We start from the raw sequence: 22,559 nt of genomic DNA on the forward strand, positions 1-22,559 counted from the left end.
CCAGAGAAACACTAAAGCCAACCATGACGCATTGTAACTGCGATCATTTCCTCACCTACGCTTCCGGGGGGCTGAGAATAACTGCAACCTATGGTAAAGTCATAACTAACCCTACGCCAAGCATCAGCAACCAAAAATGACAAAACCGAATACCACGAAACAGAGACACACCTCTTTCTACTCGTAGCCAGAACACTGTTTCTCATAATCTGGTTTCCATCTTCGTCATACCCATATATTTCAGCCAACGTGCCCGCCTCCGCCTCCACCTTATCCGCAACACCCAGCTGGTCTAGGATACGCAGGGCATTCGCCTGTAAGCCAATCCCCGCGCCTTTATCGCCCTCGAGCCAGTCTCGCTTTTCAAAAAGAATGTACTTGAAACCCAGCCTCCTACACAGCAAAGCCAGAGTGAGGCCTGCCAAGTGAGGCCTGCCATGCCGCCGCCTATGATGGCGATTTCATAGCGTTTGTGAGCCAGTCGGCGTGGAGGCGTTTGGCTGTTGATCAGACTTGGAGTGCCCTGCCGTGCGATCCTTCTCCAGAATCAGAATGACGATGCCGAGGGACAGATGTGGGAGTGTGTGCGTTGGGGGCTGTGTGCGCGACCTGCCTCATTTTATGCCTTGGCCGCATCACAAAGTCCCGCGGCCTAGTTTGAGTCACTGCACCCTCATGTCGTACCAAGTGGCTGAGCGGCACGGCACGGGATGTACAGCAAATGGGAGCAGTTGGTAGTTATTCCTCTTGCTTTTTCCGGCATTAGAAGATGTGATGTCGTAGTGACGTCTTCCCCGATCAGGCCGAGAATGTTGCCATCGCGGCGCTCATCAACGTGCGAATAGAACAGTATTCCCCCCAAATAATCAAAAGCAGACAGCCTACGGAGTAAAAATGTTACATAAACTCGATTGACTACGTAGTGAATGGTAACAAGGAACTTGATGGCACTGTCCGTCGTCGCGGGTGTTATTCCATCCCCCGGCGCCAGTTGTATATCAAACTAGCCCGCTCGCATTACGGTTTGGCGCAAAGAGCATTTGGCCTGACGTGGCATGTATCGTTCTATGTAATGAAATCCTGACATGTAAGGCGTATACCGGTATACACGAACACGGTATACACGAACATCGATTCAGCTAGATGAGTGCACTTTGGAACATATGTGCTTCAGTCCTCAATGATAGACAGGTGCATACCTACCCAGAACAGACGAAATACAAGACGCGCCGCATATTCACAGAAGGTCACAAATGCTCAACACCAGAGAAAAGCATGTCTTTGAGTGAGTGATGTCGTAAAGGCCGTTTTGTTCTCTACTCGGCTCTTTGACAACGGTGCCACGCACCGACAACCAGTTTTCAACCAAAGGGCGCCCAACTCAACCGACCAGTGATTCCGGGACTCGCCATCATGGACAAAGACGGAAAAAAAAAAATTTCTCCAACTAATCTGAACATGACTAACACACTGGCACTTAACGGCTTCAAATCGACTTTTTTCTCCTAAGCCCTTTGACACTATCTTAACAAGCGCCGCTGAATAACCGTAATAAAACTGCCTGTAAAAGATATCTGCATAGGCCATGCTATGCATACCCATATCGTGCTCAAAATCACATCTTATAACAGTTATATCAAAAGTTTTCATGGTATTCACGTCATGTTCACCTCTCGGCAATATGGTATAATATACCATGTCACCACGATTTTTTAAAACACAAACCTCGAATCATCACGAACCGTTTATATTCTTTCGCAGCACCTCATATCTCCGTCTAACTTGCTTCAATTGGATAATTTTCTCTACCATCATCGTCCCTGACATCTTCCAAATACATCATTATTCATCCGAGAAAATATAAGAAAACAGAAGAAAAAAAGCCCATCGCAATAATGGGGGGCCCTATTTGCCAAGAGATCCGCAAGTTCGGATGTGGACACACAGCGGATTATCATCATCCATGCAACAAATTTCCTGAGCACGGGAAAGAGGGCCGTAGCTCCAGGCTATCACAACGGTTGCAAGGCTTCTTTTCGCGTCGTCCAAAGGTTTGTAAGGATCGCCGTTTTTCTCAGGACTGCGTCAAGTGCGAGGAATCCAGTGACAGTGATGCATCTTCGGCATCTGGTCCGGCAGACGCAGCAGCCGACGTGAAGGACCATCACGTTTCGAACGCAAACCATGACAACTGTTCACCGCAGGACACACGAGAAGACGAAAAACAGCAGCCTCTTACCGTTAGAGTCAGCGCTGGATTGGACAAGACTCTCGCGGAATTAAACCCAACCATTCGTGCCGTTCGGGACAGTTCTGCATCGGATGAGTCCCTCTTGCCAGTGGATTCCATAACGAGCAGCGGGACACAATTTGCATCAGAGTCTCTCGATGATCGAGACATCGTACAACCCGGCTTATCCTCGAAATGCGAAAACCATCCGATACCCAAAGGCAAGCTCAAGCCGCCTCCCGTTCAATTCAAGTTCCTGGGAGAGGAGTCACGCAAATGGGAGTTGTTCTGGAAGAAAAGAACTCCGTCTTCGGAATCAATGGTTTGCGAAACAGCACTTCGGAGAGAAGAGATAGGGGCCATGTTTTGAGTCCATCTTGTGCACATACGCGAACAGCCACAAGTCAATGCCTTCAGACATGGCTGAAGTTGATGATTTGATTTTTCTTTCCAATTTGATCATAGGGTTGATTTTTACCGCACATCGGACTGTACCATCCTATGCTCCTCCCGCGCCCCCCGATTTCGATCTACAACCTTCTTCCTTCATATAATACACTTCGGTCTTCTTCAACACTAGGCTGAGGACATCAGTGCATCGACATCGAGGCACTAATCATTTAAAAACAATTCGCTAATACAGGGTTGATATAAACAAGACATCGGGTCGGTTGGAGCAATTTGCTTCGTTTCTAGACAGAATAGTAAGAGCCGTCACCATACCTAGCCTAGCTTTTTCAAAATAAATCAATTATTTGGTAAAATTTGACTTTTGAGACACGTCGATATACAAAGAGTAACCGATCAACAGCAGTTACTCCTTGCAATAAAACCCCGGGTTTGGCATGTATATTCCGTGGCAGTATGCTTGGGTATATTGGCCGTTGGCCAAGTATGCGTTGATATGTCCCAGTATCCAGTAGTGTAGCGCGCGATGCATGGTTACTTGGTTAGGTCAAGTGCGTCTTGCCTCCCACTGTAGCTTCCTGCTTCATTGGGTAATTGACCACTCAGCAACACACGATCCGTGGCGTGTTTTTCCATCTACTTGGCTTTCCCATTCTTAGAAGCGGCCTTGAACTTGGCGATTTCTTGCTGTACTCTCTTGTCGACACGAGCCTGGAGCTCAGGGCGGTATCCTAGCTTGAAGAGGACCTCAAGCCAGACGAACAACGGGGCTAAGAAGATGGCCTGGAGTAGGTTATCCAGCAAGGCAGGAGCGCGGCCTTCGTAAGCTCCGTGTCCAACGAATTGGACAATCCAGGCAACAAGATGGCAGCCGAGTGCAATCTGGAAAGTGGTAGCTGGGTTCTCTGCTTTTAGGTAGTTGGAATAAGCGGTGCCGGCCAAGCAGAATCCAGCCAACACAAAGCCAGCCACTGGTTCGAGTAGTAAGTAGAGTGCCGTATACATAAGAGCCGCAATGGTGCCCAGATTGAGGTCAAGATACGGCACGGAGAGCCAGCTAGGGGTCTGGATGAGGGTGCCCGAGTACGTGGCCTAGAAAAGAATTAGGACCAGTGCCGAATACGGTTGATGCTGGACGCCGGAGGCAGTAATTCCATGAGCATACCATGCAAAAGGCCGAGATCAGAATAATCGGGACGCATATTATGTGAATAACCTTGTTGACTGAATTATGGTGGTAAGCGCCATACTGTGTACAGGAAAAACAGGAAGGAAAAAAATTAGTATCGAGTTGCAACAAGTCCAGTATGGGATTGAGGCTGAGATTTGACGTGAAATTGCTGGGAACGAGGGAGGGGTTGGACGTCGATGGACATCCGAGGTTCCATAGGTGGTGATGCTCACAAAGGTAAGGTGGTGCTCCAAATCCAGCGACATGGTGGGCACGCGACACACCAGCAAAAAAAAAACAAAAAAAGAGAGCGAGCCGCGGGACGATGGCGGAACGAGGAGCCGAGACACAAACGCGGGTAAACCGAGGAGATGAAGTCGAGCTGGAAAGGTTGGCCGAAGCGCCTCCTCAAAAGCCCGCCTGTACGAGAAGAATAGAAGTGGATGGCGGAAGAAGACGAAAAGAGAGGGAGCGAACTCGATTGTTGAATGATGAGATGGTAGGTTTGGCTCATCCAGGCCAGTTCATGTGCCAGCTCTGCCTGTCGGGGGCCCGGTTGGCCCTTCTCTTCCGTGGCCACTTTGAGCCACGACAAAAGCGCAGCGCCCAAGTCGACTCCATCCCAACTTCATTTACTCCGTAACCATGTACCCCGTGCTGTAATGAATTTGAAGTGCTGTGCTCAAGGGGGGGTGTCGTACTAGCAAACGGGCTGCGGGCACACAGAGAGTGTCTGCCGGTTCTCGGCTGCAACCATCAGTCCCATCTGCCAAAGTCTGCGAGGAACGACGTCGAGACAAGGGGCGTGGGTCTAAAACCAACGAACCCGGAGCTCTTCGTACTGGGCAGGGCGAGCTGTGCGAGCGTAGGAGCTTGCAAGGCTGGAACCACCAGGCGACCCCGCCTGGACGGTTGACAGAGGTCCTGTCGGCCCTGTTCGTGTTCCCGTCGTGGTCTTCCAGTGGTCCTGTCTCGATAACCCACACAGAGCATGTCTCCAACCAGTGACAGATGCTGCCTCGGCCATCAGCTGTCAAGTAGCATTGTAAGTGGTACATTGTATCATGTCTAGGGGTGCAATGTCCTTGAAGACCAGCATACATGACCTAGGCCGTGTGCTCGAGCAAACTCTGCAGAGAACAATGTCTCATGAAGCCCGCCGGGAAGTGCAGGGTTGAGCTGTTGCGGCTTGGATGGGTGGGCAGAGAGACTTTGACCTGCCAAGGTACAAGTGTATCGCGCCAATACTGCGGATTCCGAGGTATATACCATGCTTCGCTATGGACAATGATATATTCTTGCCAGAGGCTGTGTTGTTATTGCAGAGTACAGTCGAGCACAATCGGGCCTTCGGTCATACTCCGAGAAAACAGTTCCGTATCCTGGGGCGACAATGTGCATATAGAGCTGTTGAAGACGGGTAATATTACTCGGTACACCAAGCTTAGTGGCGTAGGGAGGGTCCATTCTGGCACGCAACCTAATAAGCGTCTCCTGAGCTCAAGGGCTGCTCTGGTAAATCCTCCATGGCGATAGGAGTACGAAAGGTGAAGTAGCCGACCCACTGCGTGACACTTTGCCTGTATTTTTGCATCAGTCAAATGCATGGCATGGCCTTGCGATGAGAGTTTTCTATGTTGTTAGGCAGGATTGGTTCTGCTGCAGGGTTTCTCTCCCTCCAATTGCACCATAGTCGACAAGCCGGTCTTGGAAGAAACCCTTGTTTTCAAAGTTCGGATCAGGTCCCGGCTCACCAAACTCGGGCCCCTTTCCACAGCATTGAACCCAGCCGCCCTAGGTACCGGGTAGATCTCGGCAGCAGTGAGTTTGTTCCGTAGCGTCGCGCCTTGGCTGGTGGCCCACTGGCCTCTTGGCTTCCGATGAGCCCGAGGTCGAAGGGCTCTGTATAATGATTAGAGAGCATGGATAATTTAAATAGTTGGGAGATGTAGTTAGTTCCCTTGGTGGTGATTCTTAAGGGACTAAAGGCTACAGTTTTTGCATCACAGTAAGAAAATGTATCCGAACCTGCTCGTCGTTGCTTCGTTTGCACATTTAAGCACCTCCAGGAAACACCAGGCAACTGCGACCAGGCTGTGCACGGACCACCTGCCTGTCATCTGGTAGACAAGATTTCAACCACCAATGTTGGCGTCGCATTTGCTTCCCCAGCCTTGCGTCGTTAACCTCTCAGATCTCAGATCCTCAACCACATCGCCAACTCCCACTCGGGGGCTAGCCGTGCACTTCCCGGGGCGTGGAGAGTGTCCTTCAAACATATTCCTCCAGATTTCCGGCTCGTCTACATCCTTCGTCGCTCCGTCCTCAGCGGCGCATCCTCGCGATCCATCCCCAACTGGAACTGCGAGCCGAACCTTCATCCCCCCGATTTGAGCCCTGCGAAGCCTCCATCTCGCCCATACGCCTACCCAACTTAACATACACCAACTAATTGGCTACTGCTTCTGTTTCCCGCAGTAGGGCAAGAGTCCACAATGTTCTTCCTGTACAACATGGAGCGCAGGGTGACCTTGCACCCCTCGTACTTTGGACGCAACATGCACGAACTTGTCACCAGCAAGCTGCTGAAAGATGTGGAGGGTACTTGCGCTGGAAGCTACTATATCATCTCTATCATGGACACGTTCGATATCTCTGAAGGGCGCATTCTTCCAGGCAACGGTCTTGCAGAATTCACAGTCGGTTACCGCGCCGTCGTCTGGCGGCCGTTCAAAGGCGAGACGGTATGACAGCGAGACCATCGCATTGAAATTAGGGAGAGTCCTAACTTGCGCAGGTTGATGCCGTTGTATATTCTATCAACCCTCAAGGTTTCTTCGCGCAGGCCGGCCCACTGCGACTTTTCGTTTCCGCACATGTATGGCAGACGACGCTTGCGAAGGCTTTTCAAAAGAATGACTGTAGCTAACCACAAGAGAAGTTGATACCAAGCGATATAAAGTGGGATCCAAACGCGACGCCACCGCAGTTTACCAATAACGAGGACACCGTTATCGAACCCGGGACACACGTGCGCGTCAAAATTATCGGAACGAGAACAGAAGTCGGGGAGATGTGGGCCATTGGAAGTATCAAGGAGGATTACCTAGGGTACGCTGAGGACTTGGTACTATAAAAACAATTGCGCCTGAGTACGCCGCTAATACGATGTTACAGATGTCTTCAGGACTGATGAGCTACGAATCTAAGAGCCGTCTATTTATAACGCGCCCGCATTCGAGGTGAAGACGACCAAAAAAATTTCTCCCAAGTATTTTTGAGAGAATATAATAAGACTGGGTGCTCTCGTGTGGTACAGGCCTGAAAAGCTGTTCCTCTGGGCATACGACACGACTCCCTAACAGGGCCTAACAGAATATATAACGACTAGAACTTGATATGGCGCGAGCGCCAGGAGGGATTGATTGGGCAAAGCAAAATGTCATATTGGAGATTAAATACAAAATGAGGAGAACCAAAAGGCCCCAAACGAATAGAAAAAGTCAAAGTCACCAGCCTCTCTTCCCACATGCACTGAGCTTGACGTAGTTTGTAGCACAAGTTGGGTGGATTTTGATGCATAGCAGCACGTCAGGCCTACTTGGCATCGATTGTCAGCCTCTTGTTGGCACAGAGAGGCGAGATATTATTCAAAAGCAAAATAAGCGTGTTTAACTGACACCAATTGGCATTTCGACGTCGCAAACCTCTGCCTCGGGGTAAACAAATCCCGAACCAGACATCAACTCATCCTGCAACCCCCCACCGATGACTCTTCCCAAGCTCATCGTCACCCCCACTACTGGATCCCCACCAAGCCATGTATCTCCCGAAGCAAAAGCATAACCACTTCCAAAGCCCAATTACGCCGATGCCGCTGAAGTAGAACCACGCGTCCCCGCAATAACACTGTGATACAAAACCGTCTCTCGAGTCCTTGACCATATCTCACACCCTTTTCATTCTCGACATGCACGCCTTGTTGAGGGCGTCCGTTGGCTCACTGCTTAGACGTGATATACTTTCGAAGAAAGCTCCGTTTAAAGTTGTGACATTGTTACAGAGGACATACACCATGGAGGCACGCAATCGGCTCAAGACGGCGTTTGCTCAGGGCAAGCAGTCCATGGGGATGTGGCAGATGATTCCGGGGGCGAATATATCAAGGTTGTTGGCGAGGTCGGGCGTAGATTGGGTCATGGTTGATTGTGAGCATGGGAACATTGACGGTAAGCAAACACGCTTTGGAATGTCTGGTTTATGCGGCTTGCTGACGGTAGCCAGATGGGGCTATGCATGATGCGGTGCCGGCGATTGCGGCGTTGGGCGTGACGCCTCTTGTTAGACTGCCGGATGTGCAGTCGTGGATGGTCAAACGTGGGTGTTTTCTTTTTATTTTCCTGCAGGGGTTACATGATGGCGTGCTGACCGACACTGGATAGGGGCATTGGATGCTGGTGCTCATGGTGTAAGTTCGGCATGGCTGACATATCTCAACCACTGAGGGATCAGAGCCCGATCTTTTAACTATTCTAGATTCTCGTACCGCTGCTCCGTTCTGCAGATCAAGCAAGAGAGGTGGTACAAGCTGCCAAATTCCCACCCTGGGGCAAGCGAGGATTCGGATCCCCCATCGCGCCGGAGAGGTTCAATCCCGTACCCTCACTCACGGAGTACCTGCAACAGGCAAACGACGCTCTCTTGACAATGGTCCAGATTGAGACGCAAGAGGCGTTGAACGAGGTGGAAGAAATTGCTGCCGTGAAGGGCATTGACGTGCTCTTCATCGGACCCTTTGACCTTGGTATGGTTAAAAAGCAACCCTCCCTTTCCCATATTTCAGCTCCCAACATATACGGTGGGAGGCAAGGAGTATTTAGCCAGACCAAATACCTGGCCGTCGCGCTCCACACGATACGTCACTACAGTATAGTCCGTATCAGTGCATACTCATGAACGGGCAGAATATATCTATAAGGCGCTAGACTAACCAACACGATACAGGCAATAATATCGGCCACCCCATCCTAGACGGTGTCATGGCCCCCGAGCTGAATGAAGCCATTGCTCGAATCCACGCAGCATGCCGGAAAGCCGGCAAGAAGTGCGGCATGTATGCCACGAGTGGCGAGCAGGCCAAGCTGTATGCCGACCAGGGCTTCGATATGATCAGTGTATCAGCTGACTACACTGCACTGGATTATGTGCTAAAGCAGCAATTCAACGCCTCCCAGGGCGCTCCCATCGCTGAGAAGAAGGGCTCATATTAGAAATTCTGGCAAGAGAAGGTGGCGACTTGTGTGGAACTATGGTAATGGCAACAAGCCAAGCTAATTCTTCTCGACCTGGTCCATTTTCGCTTCTACCTGTTCAATGGTGAAGCGGTGCATCAACTTGACTGCTTTGGCAGCTGCGTCGACATGTTCTTCGGCAGCATTGACCTTGCTGATGTGTATCTTGTCGTGGAGTTAGTAATGATCAGGTCTTTGAGCAGGTGCCAAATGTGACCACTTGTCTCACCACTGGAATATCAAAGTCGTAAAGCTCCCTCCAAGATTTGGACTCGGGCAAAGCCAGATTTACCTCCTTGTATGCGAACGGCCGCTTATCCCACACGTCGGATAGCACGCCTTTTGCTTGTGTGCAAAGGCCGCAGTTGTCGCGGGTGAAAAAGGTGATTCTGCAGGCCTGCAAAAGGCGATTGGTGAGAAACATTGTCCTATGAATTGCACTTTGGTGTTCCTTCAACGATATAAGCTAGCGACAGTGCGAAATAGTTCACGCCGGATAATCTGGCTACAAGTAAAAGAGACGAAGACGACGGCCTCCATGGTGCTGTCACGTACATCCCTTTTGGCGCACCGTCGGCCCACCCCTGTACCGAGCTAACCTTGACTAGGGGCCCGAGCTGCATCGACCCCGCATCTAATTGGGAAGGCGGTGATGCTGCCAGAGCTGAGCTTGATGTGTGCGCCACCGACTCGGTATTTCTAGAACATCCCACCCCACCAGGGCCAAGGTCAACGGAATTTCTCCAAGCCAACTCTTTCGTTCCTGTATTTAATTGACAAATCGAGGAACTTAGCCTTCCGGACAGAGGCTTCCTTATGAGGCCAATTCTGTAGAGAGACAAGAACAAACATGGCCACGACGCAGAAATGTGTCCACCAAGGCTGTGGCAAGACCTACACCGATCCTACGGAGAAATGTGAATATCACCCCGGTCCACCAATCTTCCACGAAGGTCAAAAAGGTGCGATGGTCTCCTCTTCATGGAGCAACCTCTGCTCCATGCTTCAATGGCACCGCCAAGCTGACAGCCGTATTTAGGATGGAAATGCTGCAAGCCCCGTGTCCTCACGTTTGACGAATTCATGTCCATCCCACCATGCACGACCGGCACCCATTCCACCACCGACATCCCTCCCCCCGTCGAGGAAAAGCCCAAAGAGGACGATGCCTCGCTAGCCAAAAAGATTGATGCGCTCACAACGTCCACGCCGCCGCGGTTGCCAATCCAGCCGGCCCAATCGATACCCACGCCTCCTCCGCCTGCCCCAGAAACGGATGATGACGATGCGAGCCTGGAGATCCCCGATGGAAGCACGTGCCGCCGACGAACTTGCGGGCAGAGATACAAGAAGGGCAGTTCACGAGAGGGCGAGGCATGCGTCTACCACCCCGGTGTGCCCATCTTCCACGAGGGCAGCAAGGGGTACTCGTGCTGCAAGAGACGAGTCTTGGAGTTTGACCAGTTCATGAAGATTGAAGGGTGCAAGACCAAGGATAGACACCTATTCATTGGCAGTGGCAAGAAGGAGGACGAGAAGACGGGCTCAGCTGGGGAGGAGGTCTTGAGCACAGTTAGGTATGTCAGCCATGCGTCCTCTGCCTGTTTGCTAACGTATGTGCTGACACGCCTGAATCAAAGGCACGACTTTTACCAAACTGCAACAACCGTCATCGCCGCATTTTTCCTCAAGAAAATCAACAAGGAAAGCGCAAAGGTTCGGTTTCAGGACAGGCAACTTGCTCTCGACTTGGTGACGAGCGATTCCCCGCCAAAGCGATATTCTGCCGACGTGCCCCTCTATGGACTGATTGATACGACCAAGTCGTCGTATAAGATCTTGGGGACGAAGCTGGAGGTGACGCTCGTCAAGGCAGATGGGGCGTCGTGGCCGGTCCTCAGGGGGGATGAGGCGTTGACGGGTGAAATTTACCAAGTCGGACGTGCGGGGATGGCGCAGTAGATTAGAGGCATGGGATTTTTAGATCTGGAGTTTGGCGGTTGAATGGTTGTAAAGGTGTACTCGTAGGCAGGGGGGGTTTGAGGTGTACTACAAAGAGCATCATTGTCTGTGCAAAACAATTAATTACTAGTTACTACATCAAGTTCCGAGCAAGGGGGGGGGGGGTAGGCAGCGATGCGATTCCTCCCTCCATGGTGACCCAATTCTTGCGCCACGTGAAAGCAAACCGCTGTCTGCCTCAGTCAAGACGACATGGTGATAACGGGGAACCATCTCACCACAAAGGTCAAAAGATAAGCCTCTCGGCAAGCCAGAGCCACGCCAATTTCAGCTACGTAAACGGGGCCGCATCGGCACACTCTCACTGGCCCAGCGCGCTCCTGGTCCTCCAGCGCCTTGGCAGTCTCCGGCCCTTGCCGATAAACATCGAGAGGCTTGCCACTCAGCGACCATCTGATGATTGATGGCGCTCGACAGATAACTACCCGGCCACTTGTTGGCACTTGTTGGCACAGCCTTTTAAGCTTGTGTGCTTCAGGCCATGGCTGGAGCCAAACAAGGCTGCAGGCCCACCCATGACAACAGTATCACGTATTTGCACCTGTTGATGCTTCCATCTTATCGGCACCGCTGAATACCCAGAGGATAAGGAGATATAAAGGCTTCTAGGTTTCCGACTGTCCTTTTTTTTGCCCCCCTTCCCGGGCGTTAGAGCATCTGGTCCCTACAGGATATTTCACCGCTTTCCACGATTTCGGCCTCTACAGGTGTCACGCCACGTCGTTGCCTTGCCGGCACAAGATTATTCCAGAGAGCAACTTGGTCCAAGGGCTAATAGTCATGGCTGTCGAGGTGTCCCACGGCCGAGGAGGAGCCGGCAACATCAATCCCGACAAGACGGAGTATGTCGACGGGGAAGTCGTCCGCGCCGGAGTCGAGGGGAGCCATGGCGACGGAGCGTACAGCGCCGGCAGAGGAGGTGAGACGATGATGCAGCCATTCTTTTTAATTCCTGAGAGGAGCACTTTGCAATGGGGGCGAGGAATTGACGGGAACTGCGATATGCAATGATGCCCGGATCTACTTCTCTCGCATTGATGCCTTGCGGTGGGCCTCTTTTTTTTTTTGGAAAAAAAAAAAAAATTCTCTATCCACGATGCTAACGCGAGGGGCTACTTTGCAAACAGGTGCTGGTAACATTGGCGACGTCGGCTCCGCCCCTGCGGCTCGTAAAGACAAAGACGTCGTGCCCGAGTCGGCGTACCGCGCTAGCCAGGACAACCAGGACTACCACACTGGTCGCGGCGGCGCAGGGAACGAACATGTTGCGGATGGGCACGGCAAGAAGGCGGCGGACAAGACGGGGGAGAGCGCGGCGGCGCCCGTTAGCTTGGCGGACAAGTTGAAGCAGAAGCTGTTTGGTGTGTTGAAGAGGTAGAGCGGAGGAGGAGGAGGAGGAGGAAGGTATACTGGGATATTCGGGCTTTTTTTTGTCTACTTTTATTTGCGTAGTATGAATTCGCATTGATATCCAAGTGGCACGCGTACTTTTTATCACTTTTGCAACTTTGTTACTTTTATCCGAGCTTTTCAAAGATTGGTCATGGAGTTGAAAAGCGTCCCCTTTCATATCAACCTTTCGTGATAGCCTTCACCGCGATGGGTATATTGCATGGTTTGAGCAGAACCAATCTATTATAAAGATTTGCTTTTATTCAACACATGTCTATCATCTCCGGTCCTATTCAAGTTGGAAGGCGAGCCAAACGCCAAGGGGAATATAGTATACACGTAGCCGAGGCTTTGTTGTATAAAAAAACATCGACAAGGTTCCTCACTATACCCCTGTGTCCCAAGCTCTATGGCTTGTTGCAAGTAGCAATTTGACTTAACAAAGAATCAAGGGAGCAATCCGATGGCTGAGCCAGCCTAATAATGACTCTGCTTAGCAAATCTGGAGCAACTCAAGACTTAACCGACGTTACATCCTACGGCGGCCAGGCTATATGTTTCCCTCCTAGATATTCAAGTATAGGTTAACGTGTCAGAGCTGATGCGGTGAGATACCTCGGGTGGATACGACCAAGGAGGGATCAACAAGCCAGTGTTCGCTCTTGTAAACTTAGAACGTTGCGTTTGTCCCACCATCTCCTCGAACTGAACCCTGCCTGGCATGGTTTCCTCCACGGTCAAAATCTCCAAGTTTGGGCGGAGCAGACATGGATATGAGAAACCAAACCCACCTGACTTCAGCCGATCCCTCTCTGGCAACCTGGCCAAAGGAGGAGGGTTCATGTTTTTTTTTTTTTTTTTTTTTTTTTTTGGCACGAACAACTCTTGAAAAACGCGAGTTGAGATACACCGTTTCTGCCGAGTGACATCTAAGAAAAAGTGTAAGCTTGGGCCCAGTTTCTGCTGCAACACAGAGAACAGAAATGCCATTCACGAATCCCATGATCCCTGCCCCAGCAAAGGTCATGCGGGAATGCGGGAATGTAACCCATTATTTCGTGAGTGAAGGAGGGTACGCTAGGAGATGGGACCAACACCGAACGAATAGGCATCTAGATGCAGCGCGTCAGAGTGCCTAGGTAAGTTGATTTAGCCAGCTGAGTTTGCTCATTATGCATCAACCGTCGAACCATGAGACATGCCGGATTCCCATTCGAGATGCGAATGCGCGAATCCTCGAAAAGAGTCGCTAAAGAGGGAATGATGTCGGTGGGACCGCCAACTCTCTGGCGTTAACTAATTGACGAAGGATATCATATATATGTGCTCATCTGCGCAGGCTGTGGTTGTTCTTTATTTGGCTTCTGTGTCTGTGGCAATCGACAACCGTCTGCCATCGTCGAGATGCAAGGGATGCACTTAGGATTTCAAAGAGACGTGTGAGAGAGAGTAGGTGAACGCAGCAGCTGATAAAGGGTCCAGTCTAACAAGCCTCCGCAGTGCGTTGTGGGGATTGTGCCGAAGCCATATCGTTGTTACACTCAGTCCATCTCCAGCTCCTTTGATTGTGAGGAGCCTCACCACCTAGCACTACAGCAGCAGCCATTTGAATCTCACGAGGCAGATTGTTGTGACATTGGAAAAGTGTCGAGCCATCTCAAACAGTCCTGGCTCAGCCGTACCAATCACGTGTGGGGAAAGCCAGCACGGGGTGCCAGCAGGCAGGAGCGACCTTGATTTAGGTGCCAGCCACGAGGAGCTAAAGCTTCCTCTCCTTCCGGAATGCCTTCACAAGCTCATGTCGGCCGCCCAAAACTTCAAGGCCGTCGACATTGGTCGGGAATTTCAATTCTCTCGAAGCGATCGTTTCGCTCCTTTACATCTGATTTCGAAGCTGATGACGAACGATCCTCGACCGACGGTAGCATGAGTTCACAGAGCGGCGACAGCGATTTGCTCCCAATCGGGGCGCCATACTACTCCGGCCATGATACGCGACCAACCAGCCGGAAGGAATTGCTTGGCTGGTACATGTACGGCTTTGCAGCCGAGGTTTATGTGGTTTGTGGAATCGGTAAGTTTGGTATTTCTCTTTGCAATGGTGTTGCTTGTTCAAAATCTCCCCTGGAACAGCGCCTCGAGCTTGCTGGATGCGATGACCGTGAATGACAAACCCCTCTAATGCTGACTCGCCCTGCTCGACAGGTTCATTCATTCCTATTCTCCTGGAAACTTTGGCCCGAGAAAACGGCGTACTGGTTTCGGACCATACGAAGCCATGCGGATCGAGTGACAGCAAAGGCGGAGACGACGGGCAATGCGTCGTCTACGTTTTGGGTCTCGAAATCAACACCGCCAGTTTTGCAATGTACACCTTTTCAGTCAGTGTCCTGCTGCAAGCGCTCCTGGTCGTGAGCATCAGTTGTGCGGCCGATCATGGACATTACAGAAAGAAGCTCCTCTTAGCATTTGCATGGCTTGGTGCCTTCTCCGTCATGTGCTACATCTTCATCAGCAGGGAGACCTACGTCCTAGGTGCTATTCTCACTATCCTCTCCAATACGTCTTTTGGGGCATCCTTTGTGCTCTTGAATTCGTTTTTGCCGCTGCTGGTACGAAATCATCCCGAGGTGCTGAGTGCTCAGCGTGGAACGACGCCGGATTTGGCGGGTTCCGTGTCAGAGTCCAGACCTCTAGACGAGTCAGTTGGCACACTGGAGAATGAAGCTGCTAATGCAGCGTCGCCACTTCTGCCCAGTGACAATGCTGCGTCGCATCTACGACTTCGTAGAGCCGCAACCCACGAGGAACTTACTTCGACTGAACTTCAGCTCTCCTCCCGCATGTCTGCCAAGGGCATGGGCATCGGCTACATCGCTGCCCTCTTCGTTCAATGCTTGTCCATTGGCATTCTGCTCAGCATGAAGAACTCTACGTGGTCTCAAAGAGTAGTCCTTTTCGTCATCGGGACTTGGTGGGCAGTGTTTACTGTCCCGTCAGCCCTGTGGTTACGACCAAGACCCGGACCGCCACTGGTAAACACGGGAAGGAAGGGCGCATTTGGATGGATACCGTACCTGACTTATGCCTGGAAATCTCTTTTCCGTACTATCCAACAAGCAAGAAGGTTAGCAGACATCATGTTATTCCTTGCGGGATGGTTCTTGCTGTCGGATGCCATTGCCACGACCTCTAGCACCGCCATCTTATTCGCCAAGACACAATTACACATGCGTCCCTGGGCGTTGGGTATGATCAATGTCATTACAACCATGTCTGGAATACTCGGCGCATTTGGGTGGCCGATGGTATCTCGAGGCTTGGGCTTGAAAGCCCATCAGACCATTTTGGTTTGCATCGCCCTCTTTGAACTTATTCCCCTTTATGGGCTTACGGGCTACCTCCCATTTGTGAAGAGTTGGGGTGTCCTTGGCCTCCAACAGCCGTGGGAAATGTACCCCTTGGCAGCGATATATGGCCTTGTCATGGGCGGCCTAAGTAGTTACTGCCGGTCTCTGTACGGAGAGTTGATCCCCCCCGGCTCCGAGGCCGCATTCTACGCTCTATATGCCATTACGGACAAGGGATCCAGTGTCTTTGGCCCAAGTATAGTTGGCGCGATTATCGACCGGACAGGCAGCATTCGTCCAGCGTTCTGGTTTTTGGGGGCGTTGGTTGGCCTTCCAGCACCGTTGATATGGTTAATTAATGTTGAGAGGGGAAAGAAGGAAGGCGAGCGCCTAGTGGCCAAGATTGAGGGCTCAGAAGTGTGCTTATCGCAAGAAGCTTTGACGGAAGATGAAGAAGATGGCTAACTGGATATCCGGTTCGGAGTGCGGAATTGTGGATATGATGTTTGTATTTGGGTTTTATTCTTGCAAGTTGCATAGCGATGGCGTTGGCGTTGGCGTTGGCGTGGTACTGAGTTTATTATAACAGAGACGAGTAAAGCCATTTTTGTATCGAGGCTGATGAATGCTGCCGTGGTGGCAGGAAGCTGCAAGACGAATTTTCTTCATTGTGCAGCAGCCAGAGTCACATTTGGCAACCCTTTTTGCTGACGGTCGACTTGGAGGCTACGTGTACAGTATAAAATGACGACATTGGCTCTCATGGTGATTTAGGTTTTTTTCTGTCGCGGCATCATCCCTTGATATGCCCACAGGTATATGAAGATGTTATTTTAATAAAAGGCCAAAGTGTGACCGCTATGGAGTGCCCAGGTCGAAACGGGTTTGTGTCGAGGCGATTGGGCAAGCGGCGGCTGTTGTCCGATTTAGCCGCGCCAGCCTTCCTCACCAGCCACCCAAATGAATATTATTGGCAAACAGACAGCCAATGTCGCCTCTCTCCTTCCTTTTGTCTTCTCGACATCCTTGAACAGAACTTGCGAACGTTGCAGTTTTTCCCCTTGTTTTTCTTTTTTTCGGCCCTCGATCATCATCGTTCGACTCGGAGCTATTGTAGCGTCTGGAATCTTCTACCGCGCGCCAGTCACATTATTTCCGTAGGCAAAGTACAGAGGACGCACATTGATGCAGTTTGACCCTCCCCCCCGTCTGTCAGCCGTTGAGGTCAGTCTGCCTCAGTGCCTGGCGCCTGGGTTGCTCTGGCGGCCGGGGTCTACCAGCAAACTGCCTAGGTAGTTACTCTGCCCAGCCATTTGGAGTTAGTGCGACACGGTGGCCCGGCTGATGCTGCCTCCTCGAGCTAGTAGTACCCAGTCCCAGTAGTTAACTTACCTAGTACTACTCCGTACGCCGTACGGCACCAGACGCTCCTGCCTCGTCGGCAACCCGGCGCTCCTCTTGCCCACTCGCCCTCCTTCTTGGCCACTTGAGCACCTCGTGTCCTTGCCAGCCAGGTCTGGCCCGCCTTATAGCTTGGCCCAACCGGCGTCGCGAATAACCTCCCACTTGCCCACCTCCACACCTGTGTTTTTTTCCGACGCGCAGCCTTTTGATCAACTCGGGCGCGCAGACGCCGCGCTTGTCCTCATTCTGTTTCGATATCCTAGTCTTTTCCATCTCCTGTGCCCGCCCGTCATGAGCTCCAAATCCCGAAAGCGCTCCCGTGCCATCACGGACGAGAACCGCGCCGATTGTCCCTTTACCATATCCATGGTCACCGCCCCGAGCTCCGAGGAGCGCGATCACATAGTCAAGAAGAGGAAGCGCGACGCCGACGAAGATGGCGCAGCTTCCAATAACCACAAGAAGGAGCTGGTCCAGCTGTCGCCCTTTGAACCACGGGGCAAGTTCAAATCCAACCAGTCCATGAATCTCGCCTATGCAGTCGAGCCACGGAAGCGATGGCAGGACATGACGCGATACAATAGCTTCGTCTGTGAGTCAAGATCCCGCGACGCCACCCCCCTTCGTCTCCGTTCCCAGCCTTGACCCGACGCCGCTTTGCGCAATGCAATGGGCTTGTCTGCTCACCAGCTTGGCTTTCTCCCACAGTGAATGGTTACAAGTATTGCAATGACGATTTTATCTACGTCGCAAACGAGGCCACTATTGAGCGCCAAAAATCGACCGGCAAAAACGCCGATGCCGGAAATTTGTTGCAGTCAACCGACTACTGGGTTGCTCGAATTCTTGAGGTCCGAGCAGCAGATGAGCATCACGTATACGCGCGGATTTACTGGATGTATTCGCCCGACGAGCTGCCGCCCGGAACTCAGGATGGCAAGAAGTCTATTAGTGGCCGCCAGCCTTATCACGGCCAGAATGAACTGATCGCATCGAACCATAGTAAGGCGCGATTCGTACCCACACGCCTCCAAATGTATTTGCAGTGCTGACATGGCTCAACAGTGGACGTGATCAACGTCGTCAGTGTGGCAATGAAGGCCACCGTTCATCAATGGATTGAGTCGGATGACGAAGAAGTGCAGGATGCACTTTACTGGAGACAGGCGTTCAATTGCCGGACCTCGCAGTTATCTGTACGAATCCCACTCTGTCTGGCCACGCATCAAGGATTGATTCTAACTCTACCCGGACAGTCGGTTGATTTAACCTGCAAATGCCAGACCCCAGCGAACCCCGACAAGACTTTGATCGGCTGTACCAACGCAGATTGCGGCAATTGGCTTCATTACGAGTGTCTCTTACACGACATTCTAATGCGAATCTACGAGCGGTTTGGAACTGACAAACCACACATTTCCGAAAAGACGGAACAAACCCTTGTGAAGACGGAGACGGATGAGCTTGTACACCGTCCGCTGACGCCGACTGAGAACAAGGTAGAGCGCACTCCCTCAGCTATCGACGTCAAAGGACCAAGCGAAAACGGAGACCACGCAGCTGGCGGCCGAACTAGCGAGAGCACACCCAAGGGCCCGACACAGACGCCCACTCCAGGGCCACCCAACTCGGTTGGCCCCAAGAGCGCAAAGTCGGCATCTGGGAAGAAGGGCCGAGGAAAGAAGGCCGTCGAAGACAAACCATACGAGGGCCTGTTTGAAGCGAGCTTAAAGATGAATGACGGGCCAATGGTTTGGGTCATAACCGATCTGAGATCCAACGTTCAAGGCGGGGATCGAACCTGGACGGAACGTGCCGAGTGTCTTATTTGCAATAAGATGATTGATTGAACCTGGCTTTCGAAGGAGAAAGCCACCCTCTTTTCCAGTCGTCACCGTGGCCTACAGCAATGTCAGCCCGAGCATCTAGCACCAATAGGACAGTGTTGCCATGGTTCTCGACTCTTTTCTGCAGAAGTACATATTCCATTCGCCAAGTCGGACTGCGGTACATTTTGGGAAGACAACAAAAGGTGTGAGTTTGAAGCAGCAGTAGGGACGTGATAAGCAGGGGAACAAAATTGCACTAGTATCTTATCCTTTCTTTTGTCTTGGTCTTTTTTTTTTTTCTCCATCGTTTTGTCATCTTTTTTTGTTTTCGAGAAGGGCTATTCGAATGTGACAGTTCCGAGCTTTGGGCGTTGGCTGCTTGATGCTGGATGCATACAGGGGCAGGCATGGCGTTGGGTAATGTTTTATACGGTTTACCATTTACGGCGAGGAGTATTGCTTGGATTCTAGAGCTGTGTGCCTGGGGTCAATGTTTGGGATACTGGATGTACGTGTCTTGAGTAGTTCTGAGTACAATAGAACTGTCTGCGCTGCAATTGATTATGCTGCATCCCTGAATTCATGGCGCCAATTTGCATCCCAGCCCATGGCACTCATACCGGCCGGACTTGGGACCCAAGCCCAGGGTGCCTGGACAGTCACGTAGTTCGTTGTTTACTAGGTACCTAAGGTACGTAGTAGTTGGCCATGGCTGTGACGTGCAAACCTCAAGCTCAAGTGGGGGCGGGCATTCCAACCCCGCCGTGTCAGGTCAGACCCGGACCAGCGACGAGCTCACCTCCAAGCTGCAACCTACATCACCACCACGGCACCTCCTCGCGACACCCCATCTTTCACCATGGCTGAGATCGACCCCTTCGACTCGGCGCTGTACGTATCCGCTTCCCCTCGCCCTTCCCTCCCCAGCCAACTCCATTCGCTCACAGTGTATTCAATAGCGACCTCCTGCGGCGCCTCAACCCCAAGCACACAGCCTCGCACCTCAACGCCATCATCTCCCTGGCGCCCGACCTCACAGAAGACCTGCTCTCCTCGGTCGACCAGCCGCTCACGGTGCGGCGGTGCAAGCAGTCGGGCCGCGAGTACCTCCTCTGCGACTACAACCGCGACGGCGACAGCTACCGCTCGCCGTGGTCGAACCAGTTCGACCCGCCGCTCGACGAGGCCGGGGCGGGGGGTGTCGGGGCCGACGGCAACGAGGGCGCCGGCGAAGGCGCCATCCCCAGCGAGAGGGTGCGCAAGATGGAGATGAAGGCCAACGAGGCCTTCGACATCTACCGGGACCTGTACTACGAGGGCGGAGTGAGCAGTGTGTATTTCTGGAATCTGGACGATGGGTTCGCCGGCGTCGTGTTGTTGAAGAAGTGTGAGTTTCTTTTTCCCCTTCCCCCTGTCTTTCTTTCTTTTTTTTCCCATCACCAGAGATTGTTGGGGACTTGGGGAAAAACTAAGGGAGAAGTGAGGGACGTTGCTGACCCTTTTTTTTTTTTTTGGTGTGGTGCAGCTGCTACGCCGGGCGGAACGACAGAAGGGGTATGGGACTCGATCCATGTGTTTGAGGCGATTGAGCGAGGGCGCACGACACACTACAAGCTCACGTCTACGGTGATTTTGTCGCTCGCGACGGCGGACGGGAGCCTCGGCGACATGGACCTCAGCGGCAACATGACACGCCAGGTGGAGCAGGACCTGCCGGTAGATAGTGACGACAGCCACATCGCAAACGTGGGCCGTCTCGTGGAGGACATGGAGCTCAAGATGCGCAACCTGCTGCAGGAAGTCTACTTTGGCAAGGCCAAGGATGTGGTCGGCGACTTGCGGAGCGTGGGCAGCTTGAGCGACGGGGCGCGAGATCGCGAGGCACAGAAGGAACTCATTGGGAGCATGCGGAGATGATGGACCGTTTTGAGGAGCGTCTGCCACTCTAGAAAGGCGAGGAAGGTGAGCAGGGACGGGACGGTTGGTGGACGAGACATGGGAAGTGCCGAGCGTGTACGGAGTAGAGGGTGGTAATGAAATATACGACAAGTAATTGGTTCGCAGACGCTGGTGATTCTTTAAGACCATTGCTGCCGACTATCCCGGCTCCTTGGAGGTCATGTTTGCCGTCATGTGGTTGCTGTTGTGGTGGTCATAAGATGGCCTCCACCCCCCCCCCCCCCCCCTCCCCTTTTTTTTTTGCTTTTTTTTTGCCCTCCGCTGAAACTGACGGAGAAAAAAAAAGATTGTTCAACGTTCGTGGCTCAGAATCTAAAAATACTCGAGGATGGGAATCGGATCGTTCGCTTCTCCACGCCGTGGGGGGCCCGGCCCTTATCCCAGGGTCTGAGAAGATGAGATGTGACCAGGGCAGTGTCGTGGCAAGACAAATTGTTCAGTTCTCCTATATGTATAATATAATATCTTTCGCTCCGTACCAACACCAACAGCAAGTCGGGGGCCCCAGTTCATCACCAGCCTCAAGATCCCGAATCCGCCTGAGCGGGCGCGGTTGTCAGGGCTGGCGTGCATGTTGGAGTCGTGGGTCAGCTGCATGTGCAGTCCAATACAGCTCCGTACAATATATACTCAGACGCAAAGGGCACTTTAATGGTGCATTTTAAGGGCCAGAAAAGGTGATCCGGCTGGGTTGGCATGGGGCACATGGACATGGCATTGTGCCTCGTCACATTTCTGGGGATGCGGCATCCTGGAAACGGGAAGCGGTAAATTAATATAGCTCACATCGTGTCGGCATGATAAGCCTCTGTAACCAACATGTTGTACTGACATGGACGCGTTTATTGGGGCAAAGGGGGAGGGGGGAGGATATCATAATACTCCGTACAATACTCCGTATTGCGCATTTGACCAGTTGAGTCGAGGGACCTGGCCATTATCTTCCGCTATACTCCAAATACTGTAGATATTAGTGTACGTATGCTTGCCAATGGGCTATCTTGTCAGAAGCTGCACGTACCCAGTAGCATACAGGCATTCTCAACTTGAAAGTTCCGTGGTATGCAGGTGCGCCTTGCGTCGAGGTAGGGATAACTGCAGCAGACGACACCTTATGCAGGAAGCAATAACTTGGCTTGCATATTCCGACCTGCAGACTTCATATGCGTACTGGTGTCAGGGACCAGACATACATGCTGAACAGCCCAGTCGAGAATGTGCAGCCGGGTTACTGCGTGTGGTTGGTTAGTCGAGCAACCATACATCCATCCATCCCTCACCACCAAAAACAACCAAGCAGTTTTGAAACAGATTTTTCCCTGCCGTCGCTGCTTCCATTGGTCCCATGGTAAGCCGATGTGATGCCATCAACGTTCCGACACACCCTTCCCTCATTGCCGCTTTTCATCCTTCACCCCGTGATGGTGAGAAGAGTTCGGTTGATCGTCTCCCTATCTAGGCCATGCTGGACAAAAGCAACAGTCACCGAAATGCCAACTGTAG

The 22,559-nt window shown here is 51.9% G+C and overlaps 12 protein-coding genes across 13 annotated transcripts; 9 read left to right on the forward strand and 3 right to left on the reverse strand.

Annotated features, from left to right (window-relative positions):
• Positions 1-1,742: 1,742 nt before the first annotated feature.
• On the forward strand, positions 1,743-2,600 carry J3458_003520 (uncharacterized protein; the record flags this gene model as incomplete). Its single annotated transcript, XM_007812300.2, has 1 exon — positions 1,743-2,600. The coding sequence occupies exon 1, from the start codon at positions 1,896-1,898 to the stop codon at positions 2,598-2,600; it is 705 nt and encodes a 234-aa protein (XP_007810491.2). The 5' UTR covers positions 1,743-1,895.
• A 674-nt stretch (positions 2,601-3,274) lies between these two features.
• J3458_003521 (uncharacterized protein) lies at positions 3,275-4,075 on the reverse strand (the record flags this gene model as incomplete). Its single annotated transcript, XM_066117802.1, has 3 exons — positions 3,275-3,730; positions 3,804-3,887; positions 4,043-4,075. The coding sequence occupies 3 exons, from the start codon at positions 4,073-4,075 to the stop codon at positions 3,275-3,277; spliced, it is 573 nt and encodes a 190-aa protein (XP_065977593.1).
• Positions 4,076-4,134: 59 nt separating this feature from the next.
• On the forward strand, positions 4,135-4,452 carry J3458_003522 (uncharacterized protein; the record flags this gene model as incomplete). Its single annotated transcript, XM_066117803.1, has 1 exon — positions 4,135-4,452. The coding sequence occupies one exon, from the start codon at positions 4,135-4,137 to the stop codon at positions 4,450-4,452; it is 318 nt and encodes a 105-aa protein (XP_065977594.1).
• Positions 4,453-6,304: 1,852 nt separating this feature from the next.
• On the forward strand, positions 6,305-7,002 carry RPB7 (DNA-directed RNA polymerase II subunit; the record flags this gene model as incomplete). The annotated part of the gene is made up of 4 exons (XM_007812298.2): positions 6,305-6,553; positions 6,607-6,687; positions 6,751-6,920; positions 6,987-7,002. 4 exons carry the CDS (start codon positions 6,305-6,307, stop codon positions 7,000-7,002), a joined length of 516 nt encoding a protein of 171 aa, XP_007810489.2.
• Positions 7,003-7,474: 472 nt separating this feature from the next.
• On the forward strand, positions 7,475-9,612 carry J3458_003524 (uncharacterized protein). Of its 2 annotated transcripts, XM_007812297.2 has the most exons (5): positions 7,475-8,038; positions 8,094-8,186; positions 8,252-8,277; positions 8,346-8,613; positions 8,814-9,612. In XM_007812297.2, exons 1-5 carry the CDS (start codon positions 7,780-7,782, stop codon positions 9,077-9,079), a joined length of 912 nt encoding a protein of 303 aa, XP_007810488.2. In that variant the 5' UTR covers positions 7,475-7,779; the 3' UTR covers positions 9,080-9,612. The 2 variants fall into 2 exon arrangements, with proteins under 2 accessions (XP_007810488.2, XP_065977595.1); XM_066117804.1 differs by having other exon boundaries at positions 8,346-9,612.
• On the reverse strand, positions 9,140-9,524 carry J3458_003525 (uncharacterized protein; the record flags this gene model as incomplete). The annotated part of the gene is made up of 2 exons (XM_007812296.1): positions 9,140-9,265; positions 9,330-9,524. The coding sequence occupies 2 exons, from the start codon at positions 9,522-9,524 to the stop codon at positions 9,140-9,142; spliced, it is 321 nt and encodes a 106-aa protein (XP_007810487.1).
• A 338-nt stretch (positions 9,613-9,950) lies between the features above and the next one.
• J3458_003526 (uncharacterized protein) lies at positions 9,951-11,062 on the forward strand (the record flags this gene model as incomplete). Its single annotated transcript, XM_007812295.2, has 3 exons — positions 9,951-10,062; positions 10,140-10,677; positions 10,741-11,062. The coding sequence occupies 3 exons, from the start codon at positions 9,951-9,953 to the stop codon at positions 11,060-11,062; spliced, it is 972 nt and encodes a 323-aa protein (XP_007810486.2).
• An 840-nt stretch (positions 11,063-11,902) lies between these two features.
• J3458_003527 (uncharacterized protein) lies at positions 11,903-12,500 on the forward strand (the record flags this gene model as incomplete). The annotated part of the gene is made up of 2 exons (XM_007812294.1): positions 11,903-12,041; positions 12,250-12,500. 2 exons carry the CDS (start codon positions 11,903-11,905, stop codon positions 12,498-12,500), a joined length of 390 nt encoding a protein of 129 aa, XP_007810485.1.
• Positions 12,501-12,768: 268 nt separating this feature from the next.
• J3458_003528 (uncharacterized protein) lies at positions 12,769-14,323 on the reverse strand. The gene is made up of 2 exons (XM_066117805.1): positions 13,610-14,323; positions 12,769-13,443 (listed from the first exon to the last, which is right to left on the reverse strand). Exons 1-2 carry the CDS (start codon positions 13,624-13,626, stop codon positions 13,185-13,187), a joined length of 276 nt encoding a protein of 91 aa, XP_065977596.1. The 5' UTR covers positions 13,627-14,323; the 3' UTR covers positions 12,769-13,184.
• ATG22_1 (Autophagy protein 22) lies at positions 14,297-16,329 on the forward strand (the record flags this gene model as incomplete). Its single annotated transcript, XM_007812293.1, has 2 exons — positions 14,297-14,588; positions 14,720-16,329. 2 exons carry the CDS (start codon positions 14,297-14,299, stop codon positions 16,327-16,329), a joined length of 1,902 nt encoding a protein of 633 aa, XP_007810484.1.
• Positions 16,330-17,559: 1,230 nt separating this feature from the next.
• Positions 17,560-19,118, forward strand: J3458_003530 (uncharacterized protein; the record flags this gene model as incomplete). The annotated part of the gene is made up of 4 exons (XM_066117806.1): positions 17,560-17,860; positions 17,977-18,270; positions 18,334-18,464; positions 18,525-19,118. The coding sequence occupies 4 exons, from the start codon at positions 17,560-17,562 to the stop codon at positions 19,116-19,118; spliced, it is 1,320 nt and encodes a 439-aa protein (XP_065977597.1).
• A 700-nt stretch (positions 19,119-19,818) lies between these two features.
• CAP2_1 (F-actin-capping protein subunit beta) lies at positions 19,819-21,703 on the forward strand. The gene is made up of 3 exons (XM_007812291.2): positions 19,819-19,988; positions 20,057-20,484; positions 20,623-21,703. The coding sequence occupies exons 1-3, from the start codon at positions 19,957-19,959 to the stop codon at positions 21,012-21,014; spliced, it is 852 nt and encodes a 283-aa protein (XP_007810482.1). The 5' UTR covers positions 19,819-19,956; the 3' UTR covers positions 21,015-21,703.
• The last annotated feature ends 856 nt before the right edge of the window (positions 21,704-22,559 follow it).

The sequence above is a fragment of the Metarhizium acridum genome (assembly GCF_019434415.1).
Source record: "Metarhizium acridum strain ARSEF 324 chromosome Unknown scaffold_13, whole genome shotgun sequence".
Taxonomy (NCBI): domain Eukaryota; kingdom Fungi; phylum Ascomycota; class Sordariomycetes; order Hypocreales; family Clavicipitaceae; genus Metarhizium; species Metarhizium acridum.